Genomic DNA, 19778 nt, shown 5'->3' with positions numbered 1-19778 from the left:
GGCTCCTTTTTGGGACGGAAAAGAGATGAGATGTTGCTCCCAATCTCGGGTCCCCCCTCCAAATCACCCCCTTCACATTTCACCCTGGAAGTCCTAAACTCTCAAACTGGTAACAAGTCAACATCAGTTTCCCAGCTAATCCTATTCCTTCAACCACCCCAAAGCTGTAGGCGGAGACCCAGGTCCTAGGTTGTAGGGGGCTCCCTTCCCAAAAACAAACAGCCCTCTGGCTCTTCCTATACTGCTCAGGCAGGTTGGATACCCCCCACCCCCACCCCGTTTCCAGGACCCAAATCTCAGCTATCTAGCAAGAGGGCGCCCGCGACTGGGTACGGGGCTCATTATTCACCGCGCCCCCACCATTTCAGAACCCCCCTACCCGGGGAGCAGAAACAATACAAGGGGATCGGGAAAGGGGGAACTGCACACGATCGGATTAGACTGGGGATTGGGGGGTAATGGAAAGTGGGGATGAGAGGATGGGAAGGGAAGCAGAGATTCGGAAGGTGGGGGCAACAGCCTATCCGGCAAGGAAAGTTACTTTGTATTCTCCTCGAATCTCACTTCTCTTACCCCACAACCCCCCCGCCCCTCCACAGTCCCGGGCCGTCTGTCTCACCGCTTCCAGGTCCAGTCGCTTCGCCTAAGTTCTGAGGGACCCCCTCAGCCCCCTGCTATTCCAGAGCACAGCTCGCGCCAGCCCCTCTCCTTTCTCCTCCTTCTCCTCTTCCTCCGCGGCCGGCTCGGCGCCTCCAGCAGGAAATCCCGCCCATCCCCCTCCCCACACCCTCCTCTCCCTCCAGCCGGATTTGGAGTTCTGGAGCTCTGGGGCCCTCCCGGCAGAGCAGTCGACTGTCATTCAGCCCGCTCGGCCCCGCCTACTCGCTCCTGTCCCAGCCAGACCCGAGTCCGAAGCTGACTAGACGCATGCGCCCAGGTGAGCTGCGTCTCTTACTCTGTACCTCTTTCTCCCTCAATTAAGCCCCCTTCCCTAGTTCCCAGTCCCTCCTCGCGGGAGAGGGAGTCTTCTGGCTAGGAGCAAAGAAGGTGGTAGGTGTTAGCGTCCTAAGTAGAAAGTACCAAACTAATTAGAAAAGAAAGTGACTCAAAGGGAAAAGAAAAATGGAATGGGAGAAAAACAATACTGGGAGGCCTCCATTCCTTTCTTTCCTTTCCCTCCCGGCCTTCAGAAGCACCCCCAAGAAAGTTGTGGCTCCCCAACTGTGTCCTCATGTGTCTAGTCGGAGCAATGGCTCCATCTCGCGGAAGATCTCGAGACCGTTCAGCCGCTCCTAATCTTTCTGATTCAGGAACTAGGGAGCTCCTACTGCCCCCAAACCTCTAAAGCGTCTTTAGGGAAACCTCTGGAAAGTCGGACGGGGGGTGGGGGGGGGTGGGGAGAGGGGAATGGGAAGGAATTCGAGGGTTAAAGATCCTTTTTACTGGAGGGGGTGTGTGAATTTGGAGCCAAGGACTCCTGAGTATGAATTACTCATTACCTGTGTAATCTTAGGCAAGTTGCGTCTCCTTTCTGGGCCTCTATTTCCTCACCTGGAAATGAAGAGGTTGACTGAATTAAATGACCTTTTAGATTTAATATAACTCTGAGTTAGCTGACCTGTCTTATCTAGGTACTAGCCTAATTCTAGCCAGAAGACAAACAAATTAAAGCACTCTACTAGTTATTCCTGCTCTCGCCCTAGATACAAAAATCTTTGGGAAAATCCATAATTTGGGCTTTAGGGGATGTGGATAAAGGAAGTGTGAGGACACTTACTTGGACCCCGTAATGGCGAGAGCTTCATTTTCAGCACTATCGTGGGTCGGACAGCTCTCTGTTCCCCCTCCCCCCCAACCCCTAACTTCTTAGGTTAGGACTAAAGAAGGACATAGTTCCAGGACCCCCTAGATACAGTCCAAGAATTTCCCGCGTCCACTTTTAACAATATTCAAATATTTTTCTAATTCTTTCTAGGAACCCAACTCTCTTATCTCGTATCAAGCTCTTTTCTCCCCCCATTCTAGCGTAGTTTTACTTTCGAAACGGCGTTAGCGACCAAACTCCAATATATCTTGCCCCAGGGTCATGCATTTCTTTATCCACCCGATCCACCCCCGGACTCCTGGCTCCTCCAGTCCTACCTTAGAACTGGCCCTGGAGAGGGTGCTGGGAGACCGACACGTGTATGTTGATGAGGTTGGAATTGGGTGGAGATCAGGATCTTCCGAAAGTCAGACTGTTTGCTGTACCCCTGAGCCCATGGACTTCTTCCATACACTACCAGACCGAGGGTAGCAGTGGCATAGAAAGAGCCTGGGAAGGCTCCAACCAGGCGGGAAGGCATATAGGGTCGGCACTAGGACCCGGGGAGGAGGAAGATTAGTTTCGTTGCAAGAGCATAGAAATCCAAAGGGCTCTAGGGCCGCGCGGAGTCCAGGAGGCGGAACTAGAATGGGCCTGCCTGGCTTCGAGTTGCCTATGTCTGCCTAATGGAGCCGGCTCTGGAGCAGGCGTTGCAATCGGAGCTGGAGCCCGAGCCCGAGCCCGAGCCTGTGCTGGTTCCCGCTGGCCGAGTGCTCAGGTGAGGGGGGAACGGAGGTGCCGGCCTTGAAGTGGTGGCGCCCCCGGGAAATCCCTCTAACATTCTGCTGGCAGACCACGTGGGGGCGGGGGTAGTATGGGGCAAAAGGAGGGGCGAGTTGAAGGAGTAAATTTTGGAGAAGAGGGCAGAGTTAGGAATGAGAATCTTTAGTGCTTAAGGAAGGAGGATGAAGGAGAAAGGGAAAAGGGAAGAAGAGAAGAGATGCTGCAGTGTAGGGTGACCGGCTAGGACTGGAGAATGGCAAAGACTGGGAGGCAGGACAAACGTGGCAGGGGCCCCTCGTCACCCCATACTCTGTGGTCTTGGTTCTCTATCGACCCTCCGCAGCCCTGACCTTCTCTTCTCTTCCCACAGCCCTGAGGAGTTATTTGCAGCCCGTTCCCGGGACCAGAAGCTGCCCCTGCGTTCGCATGGCCAGAAGGTCTTCCTCCCGGACGGCTCCAGGGCCCAGGAGGAACAGCTGCGGCTGTGCCGGGAGGAGCTTTGGACACTCTTTGCAGAGGAGCGAGTGGAGCGACGGTGGGCGAGACTCCGGAGCTAGGGGGTTGGGAGTGTAAAGACGGAGACCGAAAGCCAGAGAGAGGCAGATAAACTAAGGAAAGACAGAGAGAGTGAGAGTTTGGGGTGAAATGGTGATCGCTGTTGGATATTAACAAAGCCTTTGGGGACAGAAGGAGGAAGGGGATGTGATATTCTGGAAATCTCAAGGAGGGCCACAGTTCTGGGAATTCGACCCCAAACCCAGGAGAGAAAGTTTGAGAATTTATTTTATTTTATTTTATTTCTTAAATCCTTAACTTCTGTGTATTGGCTCCTAGGTGGAAGAGTGGTAAGGGTGGGGGGTCAAGTGACTTGCCCAGGGTCACACAGCCCGGAAGTGTCAGGTCGGATTTGAACCCAGGACCTCCTGTCTCTAGGCCTGGCTCTCAATCCACTGAGCTACCTAGCTGCCCCCCCAAGATTGAGAATTTTAAAAATAAATTTTGGTAATTTTCTAACCATTTTTTTTTTTTTTGCATTCCTTATCCAGGGGCAGCTTGGTGACTGCTGAATGGAGTCCTCAGAATGGGGTGGTAACGTTGAAATCCTTTGCGGTGAGTGCTAGTATTCCAAACCAGCAGCAGGTGGATAGGGGGACAAATGGGGGATTCTCACCCCTCACCTTTATAATTTTCTCTTTCTTGTAGGGTAAATTCTGGCAAACCATGGGATTCTCTGAAGGGGGTCAGCAGCGGTTATATCCAGAAGAGGCCCTGTACTTGCTGGAATGTGTAAGTTGGCATAGAATGGGATGGGTACCCCATGTTTCAGAACACTGCCTGTCTTAGCTTTGGTTGCCTTATCTGTAAAACAGGGATAATAATTTGCATGGAAAGAGCTTTGTGAGGGCAGCTAGGTAGTACAGTAGATAGAGTACCAGGCCTAGAGTTGAAAGGACCTGGGTTCAAACAGACAATTTCCTAGCTATATGACCCTGGCCAAGTCTAACTTCATTTGCCTATCTCTTCTTCTGCCTTAGATTTGTTACTAAGACAGAAAGTAAGGGTTTAAAAAAAAAGTGTTTTGCAAACTATAAAGTGTCCCGTGTTGAGTCTGTAGAAATTTAATTTATTTAAATAAGTATTTAAGTATAGGATGTCCAAGCAAAAAGAAATTCATAGACTAGTTAGGATTAGAAAATCAAGATGCATTCTTCAATTATATATCTATAGACTATGTTCCTGAAACATAAAAGGTGCTTAATAAATATTTATTTGATGAACGAATGAATTGATTGAACGACCACTATAGAGGATGCCCCAAGAGTCTTAGTGCAGCTTCAAGCTTTAATAAACCTTCAGAAGTATAAATGTTACAAGCTCACAAAAAAACAGCATTTGAAAGTTTTAAGTTTCATTTATGCTTTTATAGAATAGTGAATTTTGAATAATGCATTAAAATTTTTTTCACTGTAGGGAGACAATTGTGGCAGTATGCATTGCATGTATTCATTCATATTTCTGGATGACACTTTGAGGGAGGAGGATTTGTAAAAGCCTTCCTCTGCCTTGGCTACTTACTTACCTGATCTTTTTCTTTTAGACTTTTTTCATGTAGAGTCACAACAAAATTGTCATGTACACATTGTTGTTTGTTCTTTGGATGATCTTGAGGCCAGAATTACAAATTCAGTCCTTTCATAATACTGAGAAACTCCTAGTATAAGTTTTTACAAATCTTGAAAATCAACCTGTAGGGGTAGCTATATGGCTCAGTGGATTGAGAGCCAGGCCTGAAGATGGGAAATCCTAGGTTCAAATATGACCCTCAGATACTTTCTAGCTATGTGACTCTAGGCAAATCACTTAACCCAGTTATCTTGTCCTTACCAATCTTCTGCCTTGGAACTGACAGTATCTATTCTATGGTAGAAAATAAGGATTTGGGGTTTTTTTGTTGTTGTTTTTAATTTGTATTCCAAGATATTTTCTCAATTTCATATAATAACTATTTTGAACATGTTTTCCAAAATTATAAGCTCCAAATTGTCTTCCTCCCTCCTTTCTTCCTCTCCCACCTCTCAGGGATAATAAGCAATTTGATTTGGATTATATGCTATCATGCAAAACATATGGAAATTCCATATTGGTCATTTTTGTAAGAGAATACTAATATAAAACCAAACCCAAATAAACTAATGTGAAAGATAGCATGATTTGAGGTGCATCTGACTCCAACAATTGTTTCTCTGGAGGTGGATAGCATTCTTTGTCAGATGTCCTTCAAAATTGCCCCAGAACATTATATTGCTGAGTAGCTAAATCTTTCAGTTGATCATCATACAATATTGCTGTTATTGTTTATAATGTTCTCCCAGTTCTGCTTGTTTTGCTCTATATCAGTTCCTGAAGATCTTTCCAGCTTTTTCTGAAATCATCTTGCTTATCATTTTTTATAGTACAATAGTATTCCATCACCAATAACCACCACAATTTGTTCAGTCATTTGACAATTGATGGACATCCTCTTAATTTCTAATTCTTTGCCACCTCAAAAAGAGCTGCTACTGATATTTTTGTATGAGTAGATGCTTTTTTCTTTTTTTTTATGATCTTGTTGGTATACAAACCCAGAATTGGTATTACAGGATCAAACAGTATGCACAGTTTTATAACTCTTTGGGCATAGTTCCAGATTCCTCCAGAATGGTTGGATCAGTTCACAACTCCATCAACAATGCATTAGTGTCCCATTTTTGCCACATCCCCTCCAATATTTGTCAATTTCCTTTACAGTCATATTGGCTGATCTGATAGGTGTGAGGTCCATTTTCTTTAGTCAAGAATGATTTAGAACATTTTTTCATATGATTCCTGATAGCTTTGATTTCTTCATCTAAAAACTACTTGTTCATATTCTTTGACCATTTCTCAATTGGGGAAGTTCTTGTATTTTTATAAATTTGACTTAGTTGTCTATAAATTTGAGAAATGAGACCTTCATCAAAGAAAAGTGTTATGAAATTTTTCCCAGTTTTTTTTTCCCCTTCTAATCTTGGTTACAATGGTTTTGTTTGTACAAAAGTTTTTTAATTTGATATAATCAAAATTATTAATTTTACATCTTAAAATATTCTCTATCTCTTGTTTGATCATAAATTCTTCCCTTCTCCAAAGATCTGCCAGGTAAACTATTCTGTGTTCCCCTAATTTAGTTATGGTATCACTATATCTAATACTTATATCCATTTTGACCTTTTTTTCATATACAGAGTGTGAGATATTGGTCTATACCTAGTTTCTGCCATGTCATTTTCCAGTTTTCCCAACAGTTTTTGTTAAATAGTGAATTCTTATCCCCAAAACTAGGGTCTTTGGGTTTATCAAAAACTAAGTTGCTGGGTCATTTACCCCTGTGTATTGTGTATCTAATCTATTCCATTGATCCACCATTCTATTTCTAAGCTAGTACCAAATTGTTTTGATGATTACTACTTTATAGTACAGTTTGAGAACTGGTACTAGCAGGTCACAGAAGGTAAGGGTTTTTAAAAAGAAAAAAAAAAGAAAGCCAAGTCTTACTGATATAGTACAATATTGTGTTTATGTTGACATTAAATAAGAAACACCAATATTTTAAAATTTCAAATACTTAACCTTTCAAACACTGTTTTCCTTAAGTTTGTAGCATTTATACCTCTGAAATTATTAAAGTTCCAAGGCCTAAAGGTGGTAAAAGCTAGGCAATTGGAGTTAAGTGACTTGCCTAGGGTTACATAGCTAGGATGTATCTGAGGCCAGATTTGAACTTGGGTCTCCTGATTCCAGAGGTGGTGTTGTATCCATTATGCTACCTAGCTGCCCCTTCTAATTACATTTTTAAATTATTTTTTCTAATTACATTTTAATCTGCTTCTGCATATAGAACCCTTATACCCCCTACCTCCTGCCCCTAGGAATCATGCTTGACATGTCTAGCCTAGAACACTGAAGGCGATTTTACCAGAATCACACATCCAGTATATATCAGAGTTGGCATTTGAATCCCTTGTTTTCTATACTGAGGGTGATTATTTGTCCACTATACCACATTGCCCTTCCTTTTTCTTTCTTTTTCTTTTTAAATAATCAAATTGTAAGCACAACAAAATCTCAAATTCAACATAACTTTCAATCAATTGTGTGTGTAAATATGTGGTCTGATACAACATATAATTTGCACAGTCCTGTCTCTTTGAATCTACTATTCATCAAGAATAACCTTCCATGTCAAGATTTTATGGAGATAAAATTTTATATATATTTACACATATATATAATATATAAAATATATACATATATATTTTAATCCTTACCTTCCATCTTAGAATCAATACTGTGTATTGGTTCCAAGGCAGAAAAGTGGTAAGGGATATAAGGGGGTTAAGTGACTTGCCAGGTCTGAGACCAGATTTGAACCCAGGATTTCTTGTCTCAGGACCTGGCTCTCAAACCACTAAACCACCTAGCTGCCCCCCAGTAATATCTTTTCCTAAAAATATCTTTTGTTTAGTATCAGTTATATTTCCCAAAATATCTCCTCCTTTATTAACAGAGACCATAATTTAGATCAGTGATTCCCAAAGTGGGTGCCACCACCCCCTGGTGGGTGCTGCAGTGATCCAGCAGGGCGATGATGGCCAAGGTGCATTTATCTTTCCTATTAATTGCTATTAAAATTTTAAAAAAAATTAATTTCCAGGGGGCTAAGTAATATTTTTTTTTCTTGAAAGGGGATGGTAGGCCAAAAAAGTTTGGGAACCACTGATTTAGATGTTTTCTAAGAGCTTCTTTGGCTGACAAATGTATCACCTTAAGTTAACCTAGTAATGAGTCACTTTGAACTTAGTCTAATCTTTTTTTTTCGTTTTTTAAACCTTTACCTTTTCTCTTAGTATCAGTTCTAAGACAGAATAGAGGCAAGGGCTAGACAATTGAGATTAAGTGATTTGCCCTGGATCAGATCATCAAAAAGTATCTAAGGCCAAATTTGAACCCAGGTCTTCCTCACACTGTACTGGAACTCTATACACCGTGCTTCCTAGCTGCCTTTTAGTCTAATCTTTGAACTAGGTGAGTTATAGTCATCGCCAGGCCCATGCTCAAAAGTTTTTCCAGATTGGTGTAAGACTTGCCAGAGCTTTGTGTTCTGATGGTACAGACTTCAAGAAGTATGGTTTTGAGGCAGCTAAGTGGCTCCATAAGAGAGAGCCAGGCCTGGAGATGGGAGGTCCTGGGTTCAAATTTTACTTCAAACACTTCCTAATTGTTTGACCCTGGGCAAGTCACTTAACCTCCATTGCTTAGCCCTTACCCGTCTTCTGCCTTGGAACCGATACTTAGTATCAATTGTAAGGCAGAAGGTAAGGGTTAGGGAAAAAAAAAGTCATGATCTTTTCCATATCTCGAAAGGTATCAGGACTAGCCAATTTTTCTTTTCTATATCATGCTACAGTTAGGGCTATTTTCTGCCTTGGAAAATGGGGGGAAAGGGGAGAATGAAGGTAAGGAATACATTTCCTCCCATTTATATAGATAGACAGACAGATAGATAGAAAGATGGATAGATAGATAGATAGATAGATAGATAGATAGATAGATAGATAGATAGATAGATAGATGGATAGATGGATAGACGGATAGAGATGGATAGACAGATAGAGATGGATGGATAGATAGATAGACAGACAGACAGATAGATAGATAGATATAGTAGATGGATAGACAGATTAGATAGGTAGGTAGATAGACAGGCAGAAAAGATGGATAGATAGACAGATAAAGAGACTGACATTTAGGCAGACAGACTGATGGACGGACAGACAGAAAGATAGATAGGCAGAAAGATGGATACTTAGATAGACAGATAAAAAGATGGATGGATGGATGGATGGATGGACAGACAGGTAGATACTTTGTGTACATAGTTGTTTGCATCTCAGTCTCCTTCAACAGAATGTAAGTTCCTTAAGGGCAGGGACTGTGTTTACGTCCTTCTTGCTATCCCCAGCCTTTCTTACAGGGCCTGGCACATTATAAATGCTTAATAAGTGCTGGTTCATGATAGAGGGAAGAGAGAGGGCATATAATCAGAGCTTTGGTTTTCCCTTTTCCAGGGATCCATCCAGCTTTTCTATCAGGACCTGCCCTTGTCCATCCAGGAGGCCTATGAGATGCTACTGAGCCAGGATACCATAGGCTTTTTGCAGTACCAGGTATTCCCCCTCCCCATACATACATCCTCAGGCCAGGAAACACCCATTTAACAAAGACCCCAAGGGGGATTCATATCTATGGACTCACAGGTTAGAAGCCTAGGACCAAATGTGTTATCTCAGTTAAAAGATAAAGCCTTTGAGGCCAAGATTGTCCTTCTTGTATGCACAGTTCCTGTGTGTGTAGTAGGCACTTTATAAATGCTTGTTGAATTAAATTAGACAGGTGACCATGGGCAAGCCTTCTAATTTAACTTTTGAACCTCAGTTTCCTCACCTATAAAATGGGAATAAATTAGTATGACCTACCTCACCAAGATGTTTTCAGGACATCCTGAAGATTGTTTTCTTTGTGAAGCACTATATAGGGGCAGGTAGTGGCTTACTGGATTGAGAGCTAGGCCTGGAGATGGGAAATTCTGGGTTCAAATCTGGCCTCAGACACTTCCTAGCTATATGATCCTGGGCAAGTCACTTAACCTTTACTGCCCAGCCCATGCCACTCTTCTGCTTTGGAACCAATACTTAGTATTGATTCTAAGACAGAAGGTAAAGTCTTTAAAAAAAAAAAAAAACACTATATAAATGTGAGCCATGTAGGTTGTCCTAAGTTTATACTGGTCATGAAATGGGAGGAGAGGTCCTATCACCTTCCTGTGCAGATTCATAACTAGGAATTTGACTCAGTAGCCAGTGGTAGCATTAAGTTATTCCAGGAATGCTCTTTCCTGTGTTATGATTAAAAATGATGATGGCCGAGATCAAAAGGAAGAATAGTATTTTAATAAAAGCCATGCTGATAGAGATAAACTGACCACGCGCCTGTAAGAAACCTATTCCAACCTCACCCTCAGCCATTTTCCTTTCCTCTCTCCACTCACTCAGGTAACTAAAGAGAAAGTTCAAAGTCACTTTCCCCCTATTTAAAACAGTCCCTCACCTTGAATTCGTAATCCAAAACAGGAAACCCATTGGACCACGGGAAATGTAGTTTTAAGGACCCCCACAGGTCCACAGAAGTTTGTCAAACACTATATTGAGGTTCAATCCTTCCAAATAGAACCCCAGGTGATTTTAACTAACACACCTGTCAGCTCCTTGCATTCTGGAGGGAGGTGGACATCCAAGCATTTAAAACAGAATTCCTCTGGGCAGCTCTGTGACTCAGTGGATAGAGTGCCAGACCTAGAGTCAAAAAGACTCTTCCTGAGTTCAAATTTGGCCTCAGAAACTTACTTAATAGTGTGACCCTGCATAAGTCACTTAACCCTGTTTGCCTGAGTTTCCTTATCTGTAAAATGAACTGCAGAAGAAAATGACAAACCACTCCAAGAAAACCCCAGATGGGGTCATGAGAGTAGGACATGAATGAAAAACGATTAAACAACATTCCTGTGGAGCTTAAAACTAATGGCAGGAGCCATCTGGATGTTGAATTGACATGATTTGTGTGTAGTATCCTGTACTAAGTAAGGATTTGGTGGAAGGAGGAAACAGAGGAGATGGGAAGAAAGAGAAAACAAGAATCTAGCAATCCAGTTTCTGCCCTTGGGGAGCTTAAGCTACCAGAAGAAATGCTGAGTAACCATTGTTGGGACCTTTGTGTCAGGAAAGAAGACTGTTTAGAAGATTCCTTTCCTCCTCAGATTTGGATGAATGTCTGACCTCTCCCCTTCCTTCCCTAGGTTTTCAGCCACCTGAAGAGACTGGGCTATGTGGTTCGGAGGTTCCAACCTAGGTAAGATCTTTCAGGCTGTTGTAGACCTGAGATCCTAATTAACTTGGTTGTTCTCTGTCTACCCTGAAGGTCTACTCAGCTAGGGCTTCCCACCATGTAATTAGGATAGGTCCATCATCGAAATCTCTTGTGGTCTCCAGCCCTGTCTTGACTGTATTAGGTCAAGTAGGATACTGGAAAACAGCTAGCAAACTGATGGGAGTCATTAAAAGACCACAGCCTGAAGTCAGTGAAAAGAGAAGCAAAAAACTGGGCCGGTGAGAATCTTAGGCCACCTGCCACAGCCCAGAGATCAAGCTGCCAGCTGAGAATAGGGTTCAGAAAAATTGGGGTGATTTTTATTTCTGCCCTTGAGGGTAGGATGGGGACATGAAGTACATTGCACTCCCTCTCTGCCTCCTTCTATAAATAGATAGATAGATGGAGAGAGAGAGAGATAGAAAGATAGATAGATAGATGTTTAGATAGATAGATAGATGGAGAGAGAGAGATAGAAAGATAGATAGATGTTTAGATAGATAGATAGATGGATGGATGGACATATAGATACATAGATGTTAAGATAGATGGATAGATAGGTGTTTATATAGATAGATGGATAGATAGATTTTTAGATGGATGGATAGATAGATAGATAGATAGATAGATAGAAAGAAATATAGATAGATAGATGAGAGATAGATGGGGATGGAGAGATGATTGGATGGATGAAAAGAGAGAGAGATGGAGAGATGATTGGATGGATGGATAGATGGAAAGAGATAGATAAATGGATAGATCGAGCTAGATGGAGAGATGGATGGGTGGATAGATGGAAAGATAGATGGAGAGAGATAGATAATTTTTCAGTCATGTCTGACTCTTCATGACGCCTTTTGGTTTTTTTTTGGCAGAGATACTTGAGCAGTTTGCCATTTTTCTCCAGCTCATTTTACACATGAGGAAACTGAGGCAGATAGTGTTAATGACTTACCTACCCTGGGTCACAGAGCTAGGAAGTATCTGAGATCAGACTTGAATTTAGGAAGATGTCATATGACTTCATGCCCAGAATTCTATGCACTGTACCACTTAGCTGCCCAGACAGATAGATAGCGATTTGCAAACCTTAAAGCATTACATAAATGCCATTTGTCTTTATAAAGTATCGAACATAGAACTATTTTCCGTTTACCTTGATTGTACAGTAAATTAGTATCCCTTCCTTCAAGTAATCAGCAGTCTTTTGTTATTCTCAACATTGTTGTCTTATTAATTATTAGTTTGTAATATAATAATTATTATCATATGTTAAAATTCATCAAAGACAAGGCCAGTTAGTTAAACCCTGTTCTCTAAATTTGGATTTGTCTTCTTATCACTGTGTATCACTGATTATAAAGAGGACTAGGTAAGAATATTGGAAATTTCTCCTATCCTAGAAGCCCCATGTGATCACTTAGTGCACATAAAACCCTAGCTAGTTGGTGTCCTCTCTCTTCATTCAAATTCTTCTTTTGTTCTCTATCATCTCTTCTTTTTGTCTAACTTGGCCTTGGGGAATAAAGCTCAGAGGATGCTGGATTAGCAAAGTGGGCTCAGAGACCTCTGTTTTTCCACAGCTTGGTCCCATCCCCTTATGAGAGGCAACTTAACCTGGATTGTGGAAATTCTCAGAGCTCCGAAAAGTGGCATGGCAAGAGGAAAAGGAGGAATTCTAGTCCTCGGTAACGAGTCCCCCTTCTAACAGCCCCACAGCTATTGGGGGGGTTGGATGGAGGTATGAAGGAGACAGGTATGTGGATTCATGGAAGCAAGTGATAACGATGTACCACCCCATCAGCACTAAATTCCCGGAGAACTCAGCACCAAACATTTGACCACTTTGGTTGGAAATTAGCCCAGCTTCTCTCCAGTTGTTTTATGGTGCCAGAAATTCTTCTTCCCTAGGGCTGACTGATGGCATCCTCCACTGGTGACCCCGCTGGGATCAGATCTGTTTCTTTCCCACGTCCTGCAGGTCCGCTGATAAGAAACCCAAGGCACAGGAGAATCTTCCATCAGGGGCAGATGGGGCCGATGAAAGTCAGGCAGCTCCAATCCACTCTGCCCCCAGCCAGAACAGCAGATGCCCAGAAGAGAAACCCCAGGAATCAGGCTATGTAAAGCGTCCAGAGGGCTGCAGTCAGCCTCTGGAGTCCCCGGAGCCAGTCCCTGGCCAGACAGAGCATCATGGAAGGACCTTGAAGGAAGGAGGAAGAAATGAGGCTAGAGCAGCGGAGAATAATGGGAACAAGAGAGTTTCTAAGCCACGATGGGACTTTGATCAAATCGCATTTCCTAACATGGCCCGAGATCACCCCCACACCCTACTACTTGCCCCAGACCCAGAGTTACTCCCAGGGAATGTCACTGCACGGGAAATTGATGCGGCCCCTTGGTGTCAGCTGCTGAATCAACGGAAAGAGAAGCTTTCTAGGAGGGAGCGGGAGCAGCAGAGGGGGTCTGCTCCCTTCCGAAGCGATGTGAATGCAGACCCCGAGGTGCAGAGGTGCACCAGCTGGCGGGCGTATAAGGAGCTACTACAGAGGAGGTGGCGGCAGAACACCTGGAACCGACCCCCCAACTTGTGGGATCAGCCGGTCACTCCCCTGCTGAGCCCTGACCAGGCAGCCAGCCCAGGTATGACTGTCTTCTGAACTTTGGGGCCCCCTGTCCCTCACAGAATTTTGGGAGATCAGGGTCACATTAGTATGCTATTGCAAGAGGAAGGCCTTATTGCTTTGGGACAGAACATGATTCTATAAGAGTATATATAAAATATGCAATTTTATATATTAATATTAAATATTTTAATTGTGTTATTTTATTAATATAAGTTAATTAAATTATACAAAATAATTAAATCTAATTAAAATTTTAATTAGGGGGCAGCTGGGTAGCTCAGTGAATTGAGAGCCAGGCCTAGAAATGGGAGGTCCTGGGTTCAAATCTGGCCTCAGACACTTTCCAGCTGGATGATCCTGGGTAAGTCACTTAACTCCCATTGCCTGGCCCTTACCACTCTTCTGCCTTGGAACCAATACGTAGTAAGGGTTTTTAAAAAATTAAATACAATACAAAATATAAAATGTATAAGTGTGTATTATAAAAGGGGAGCTTCAGGCTAGAAACTACAGAATGCTGACAGGATTGGTGTTGCATGGAAGAAACTTTGCAAGTGATACTGGCTGCTGTTTTGGGGACTCTAGTAAGAATGATTGAGGGCTCTAGACTGGGAGAATGTGTCATATGACAAAGGAACAGAGAGAATGAATTCAAATGATCAAGGAATTAATGAGAGGAGGGGGGAAGTAGATAAAGGTTGAATGGAGAAACAAAGTCTATGAAAACAAGAATTGTACAGAAATGGTGAAAATGGACTTGCTCACTCAGAGAGGGGAATGGATATCCCCTTGCTGTTCATGGGAGGTAAGTTTAGGACAAATTAGTGAACTCCATTATAAAGAACAAATTATTTAAATTATGGAGCTCACTACTCCAAGAAATGGTACAGGCTAGAAATGCATGGTTGATTTTTTTTTTTTAACTCTTACCTTTTATTTTAGAATCAATACTGTATAATGTTTCCAAAGCAGACGAGCAATAAGGGCTAGGCAGTGGAGGTTAAGAGGGGTTAAGTGACTTGCCTAGGATCAACCATACGATTAGGAAGTCTCTGAGGCCAGATTGGAACCCAGGATTTTCCAAGTCTAGGCTTGGTTATCAATCCACTGAGCCACCTAGCTGCCTCCTGATAATTTTTCTTAAGCTTTCAAATTAATTCCTGGAGGACAACGCCAGGGTGGATTATAACTCTTTTCCTTTTGAATACAGCCAGCGTCTTACAACAGATCTCTTTACTGAAGACCACACACCTCACCGATGAAGTTGATGGGTAGGTCTCTAAAGCAATATTTCTATCGTTGTTTCAGAGGCTGGAGACTCCTCTGAGTTCTTAGGAGCTTTGGGTCCTCAGCACACCTAAAGTTCAGTTTTGATCTCAGCCATAAAGCAATTGAGATGGAAGGGAGAAACCCCTCCTTCAGTTTCTCCAGACAGCAACTGCCATCTTCTCCAGGAGCTAAATAGGGGTGGGAGCACTAGAATGAATAGACTTGGGAGCTCTCAGCCTCAGGAATTGGAATAGAGAAAGTGTCAGGGAATATTAGTTCCTGTCCTACTAATAATATTTGTAAAGCACAATGCGTGGCACACTGTAGTTGCTTTCTAATGTTTTGTTCCTTTTCCTCTCCCAATTTTCCCCTTATTCCAGTTTGTTCTCATGGCCCCTTAATCTCCTTTCTGTCTGTCTATCAGTAGGCTGTTGGAGAAGTCTGGGGACATGGAGATCATTTTTAACATCTATCAGGCAGATAGTGTATCCAGTTTCCGGAAAAATGACCCAGGAAAGCCATATGCTCGGATGTGCATCAGTGGGTATGATCCAGAATAAGAGCTGAGGCCTAGAAGCAAACCAGCTCTCTCTTTTCTCCCCTCTTCCCCATCCCCCTTTCTCTCAAGATCATGCCATAAAGGATTGGTTGTAGGAACTGGGGATGTTTAGCTTGGTGAACAGAAGACTAATAGAGGAAATGGGTTGTTGAATCTTTTTTTCAGTTGGTTCTAACTTTTTTTTTTCTAAAACCCTTATTTTCTGTCTTAGTATTTAAAAGAAAAATTAAACCCTTTCCTTCTGTCTGATAAGCTACACCAAGTATCAGTTCCAAGGCAGAAGAGAGGTAAGGGCTAGGTAATTGGCATTAAGAGACTTGCCCAGAGCCACACTGCCAGGAAGTGTCTGAGGCCAGATTTGAACGCAGGATCTCCCATCTCCAGGCTTGGCATTCCACTGAGTCCCTTAGTAAGCTGCTCCCTTGGTATCAATTCTAAGGCAGAAGACAGTCAAGAGATAAGCAGTAGAGCTGAATGACTTGCCCAGGGTCACACAGCTAGGTAGTATCTGAAACCAACTCCAGGCCTGGCACTCTATCTGCTGTGTCGTAGCTGCCCCTGTGTCCGGCTCTTCATGACTCATTTAGGGTTTTCTTGCAGAGATCCTGGAGTGAGTTGCCATTTCCTTCTCCAGCTCTTTTTACAAATGAGGAAACAGTTAAGTGACTTGCTGAGGATCACACAGCTAGGGTCTGAGATTGGATTTTTCACTCACAAAAATGAGCCTTCCTGACTCCAGGCTATGGTGCTCTTCTACTGTGACCCCTAAGCAAGCTGTGTTCAAATATTTTAAGGACCATCAGTGGAAAAAAAAAATGAGGCACGCTTAGCTTGACCTTAAAGGACAGAACTAGGAAGAATTAGAGGGAGTAGGGAAGAGTTTGCAAAAGGGGTGAAAGTAAGTAAAAAAAAATGTTTTTAAACCTTACCTTCTGTCTTGGAACCAATAGCAGAAGGGTGGTAAAGGCTAGGCAATGGGGGTCAAGTGACTTGCCCAGGGTCACACAGCTAGGAAGTGTCTGAGGTCAGATTTGAACCCAGGACCTCCCATCTCTGGGCCTGGCTCTAAATCCACTGAGCCACCTAGCTGTCCCCAGAAAGTAGGTAAATTTGCATAGGAAATTTCCTAACAGTGAGTGTTGGCCCAAAGTGGAACCACTCCAGACGTGGTGAGTTTCCCTCAGAGATTTTCAAGTGATGGCAGTCTACTTGAGATACTACAGAAGGGATTCATATATATTGGGATGGAACAGGAGTTCCTAACCTTATTTGTGCCATGGACTTCTCTAATAATTTGGTATAGCCTAGGGAGCTTTTCTCAGAATCATGTTTTAAAATGCATAAATTAGGGGCAGCTGGATAGCTCAATGGATTGAGAGCCAGGCCTGGAGACAGGTCATAGGATCAAATCTAACATCAGACACTTCTTAGCTGTGTGACCCTGGGCAAGTCACTTAACCCTATTGCCTAGCCCTTACCACTCTTCTGCCTTGGAATCCATTCACAATATTGATTCTAAGATGGAAGGTAAGGTTTAAAAAATAAAGTAAGATGCTTCAGAGAGTAGGGGAAATTAGTCCTATTGATAGAGTTAAGAATCTCTGAAAAATGATTTTTGAGATCCTTCCCCACCCTGTAATCTTGAGACTCTTTTCTTCCATTACCTACCCCAAGGAAGGTCTTTGTAAAGACAATGCCTCAGATACCACCTGTTTTTCTGAGACCATTGACAGGGTGGGGAAAGGGATGGGTAGGCAGGGTTCTCTGCCATATTTTTTGTCACTTCTCACAGCAGATAAGTTGGTAGGGACCCACAAACGAAGCCAGAGCTCCTGAGCCTTGGCGAGACTTTGAGGCCAGAGCTGTTTCACCTTAACCATTAATTCCTTTCTCAAAGACCCTGGGCTGAGAAATCTGAGGGAACTTGGAGGCTTGACCATTGTTGTGGAGTCCTTCAAAGACTCATTTATCTCTGCAGATTTGATGAACCGGTACCAGACCTCCGCACCCTCAAGCGGCTATCCTTCCAGAGTGGGGATGTTCCCTTGATCTTCGCCCTGGTGGATCATGGTGATATCGCTTTCTATAGCTTCAGAGATTTCACATTACCAGTGGACCTGGCACATTGACCAACTGGCCTCCAGAACTCATCTTGATAGCCTCTGGCCTAGGTCAGAGTTAATATGATGGAGAAAAATGTTGCTTCCATTTTGGCAGCCTTTGCTCTCAGGAATGACTTACCACTCAGACCCCCCATTTTCAGTTGTCTCCTGCATTGGAGCCTTTGTCTGATGCTTTACCAATGTTCATTCCAGCTTAAGCCACCTCCATAGAAGAGCAGGCTTGAAAAATGCCAGGCAAATTGTATTGCCTTACTGGGAGAACAGTCCTCCTGATTGCTCTGATTCTTCTATTGCTGCCCTTAGGACCTAGTACCTTTCTTTCCACAGGCCAGATGACAAAATCTTGGTCCTGTGTTAATGTAAGAGAACTTGAATTGCATCTGGGAAAACCTGGATGAAGTTAAAGCCATTAAACTTCTTTCTTATGTCTGATATGACTGTTTTGGGGTATTTTGTCAAATCCAACACCCCCACTTTCCAATCCACTCAATTCCTCTACCTGGAAGCAATGGAGGGGATCATTCCTTACCTTTACCTTGTTTCTTAACCTGCAGGGCAAAGACCCATGTCATCCAGTTTTATTCTTCCATCTAAACCCATTTCTGGGGTGTGGGGCTCGGGGACAGGAATATTATCTACCTTGCACTAGATGAGTAGGCATTCCGGCATCACTGGAGTCTAAAGCATTTTCCTCTGCGTTGGGGTTTGAGTAAGGAAAGTAGAGTAGAACCTAGCTTTCTCCCTTTCCTTTCTCAGGACTCTTTCTCCTTGCTCCTATCCTTTTTGAGATAGAGATAGTGGATCAGTTTCTTGAAATACAACTGTTTCTACAGGATGGTAGCTCTTGCCAACTTTCAAGGTGCCAGAATAAAGAAAATGGGTATATAAGAGAGCCATGAACAAGTCATTGGCTCTTAAATTACTCCATGTGGCAACAGCTGTTCTGTGGGACAGCTCCCACATTCACCAGCTCCCTCATATTGATTCTATTGCTACCAACTGAAGGGCCATGGACTGCAGCTCCTCTTTCTCAACCTGTGCCCAGCATCCTTCCCCTACCCGCAACCAGCTACTTGTTGTTTAAGACCAGAGCTAAGTATCAATGCCATTCTTGTCCCCTGAAGAGTTTAGGGGGAGGTTTCCGTGAGATCCCAAGTTGAGAGGAGTGTTTCCTGCTTCTGGGTCTCCAACTTAATTAGAAACAAAGCTTCACCTTCTTATCAAGTCCAGCCATCCACCCAGGCCATCTCACTATACCCCTCCCCAGCGATTCTCAATCCACTTCCCCCCAAAAAAACTCCCTCCACTAGGTACTTCTGGCTTAAATGTATGTCTTCTATTAGGATGGACCCTGAGTGCAAAAATTGCCCCTTTTAAAAATCTTTGTATCTTTGAGGCATCTAGCAGTTACTTAAATAAATGCTTTTTTTTTTTTTCATTCATTCTGGAAACTGGACAGTTTGTCAGCTAGCAATTCTTTAATAGTGAGATACTAGAGTTGACTCTTCAGAGCCGAAGGGAACTTTGTGAATTTATGCCCCTCCCCACCGTAGCCGTAGCTGATTGTGGGGGAGGGTTTGGAGAACTAGAGAACTACCTTTTGAGAACTACTTCATGCTTCCCCACCGGCGGTGGAACATTGGGCGGGGCGGAGACAGTAGTTCGGCTCCCAGGTACTCCCAGGTAAGTTAGGGGGTAGGCGTGGCGCCCACATGAATATTCACGTTCAGCTTTTGGCCCCGCCCTTTGCCTGCTCTTGGCTCGGGATTGGATGTTTGCCCTCCCCCCACTTTCCCTGCTCTCTTTGCCAGCTCTTCAGCTGTTCCTCTCCAGTTCCGCGAACTTTCGTCCCGGTAATCTCCAGGGGGCCATTGGACTGTACTCTGGGGGACACCCAGGCTGGCACTTCTGGGGAGGATGGGGCGGGGCCACGCGGATATTCGGGAGGCTCAGGGCCCCTCCCCGTTCTTTATGTAAATAACTGGGCGTGTTCTACCTCCTCCCCGGCTCCGGGCGGTGGAGGTGACCAGGAAGGAGACGGCTCCCTAGCAGCCCGTGGGCCAGGCAAAGGGGAGCGGAGCTGAGCCGGCTGCTAGCTCCAAGAGACG

At 43.7% G+C, this 19778-nt stretch overlaps 1 protein-coding gene across 1 annotated transcript; it reads left to right on the top strand.

The window, feature by feature from the left end:
* The first annotated feature begins 2490 nt into the window (after positions 1-2490).
* On the top strand, positions 2491-18085 carry TSEN54 (tRNA splicing endonuclease subunit 54). The gene is made up of 11 exons (XM_044672494.1): positions 2491-2582; positions 2958-3122; positions 3634-3697; positions 3791-3874; positions 9238-9336; positions 11022-11074; positions 12676-12780; positions 13074-13735; positions 14930-14990; positions 15413-15532; positions 17526-18085. Exons 1-11 carry the CDS (start codon positions 2491-2493, stop codon positions 17674-17676), a joined length of 1656 nt encoding a protein of 551 aa, XP_044528429.1. The 3' UTR covers positions 17677-18085.
* The last annotated feature ends 1693 nt before the right edge of the window (positions 18086-19778 follow it).

The sequence above is a fragment of the Gracilinanus agilis genome, chromosome 4, assembly GCF_016433145.1.
Source record: "Gracilinanus agilis isolate LMUSP501 chromosome 4, AgileGrace, whole genome shotgun sequence".
NCBI lineage: Eukaryota > Metazoa > Chordata > Mammalia > Didelphimorphia > Didelphidae > Gracilinanus > Gracilinanus agilis.
This window is presented reverse-complemented; position numbering and strand designations above follow the sequence as displayed.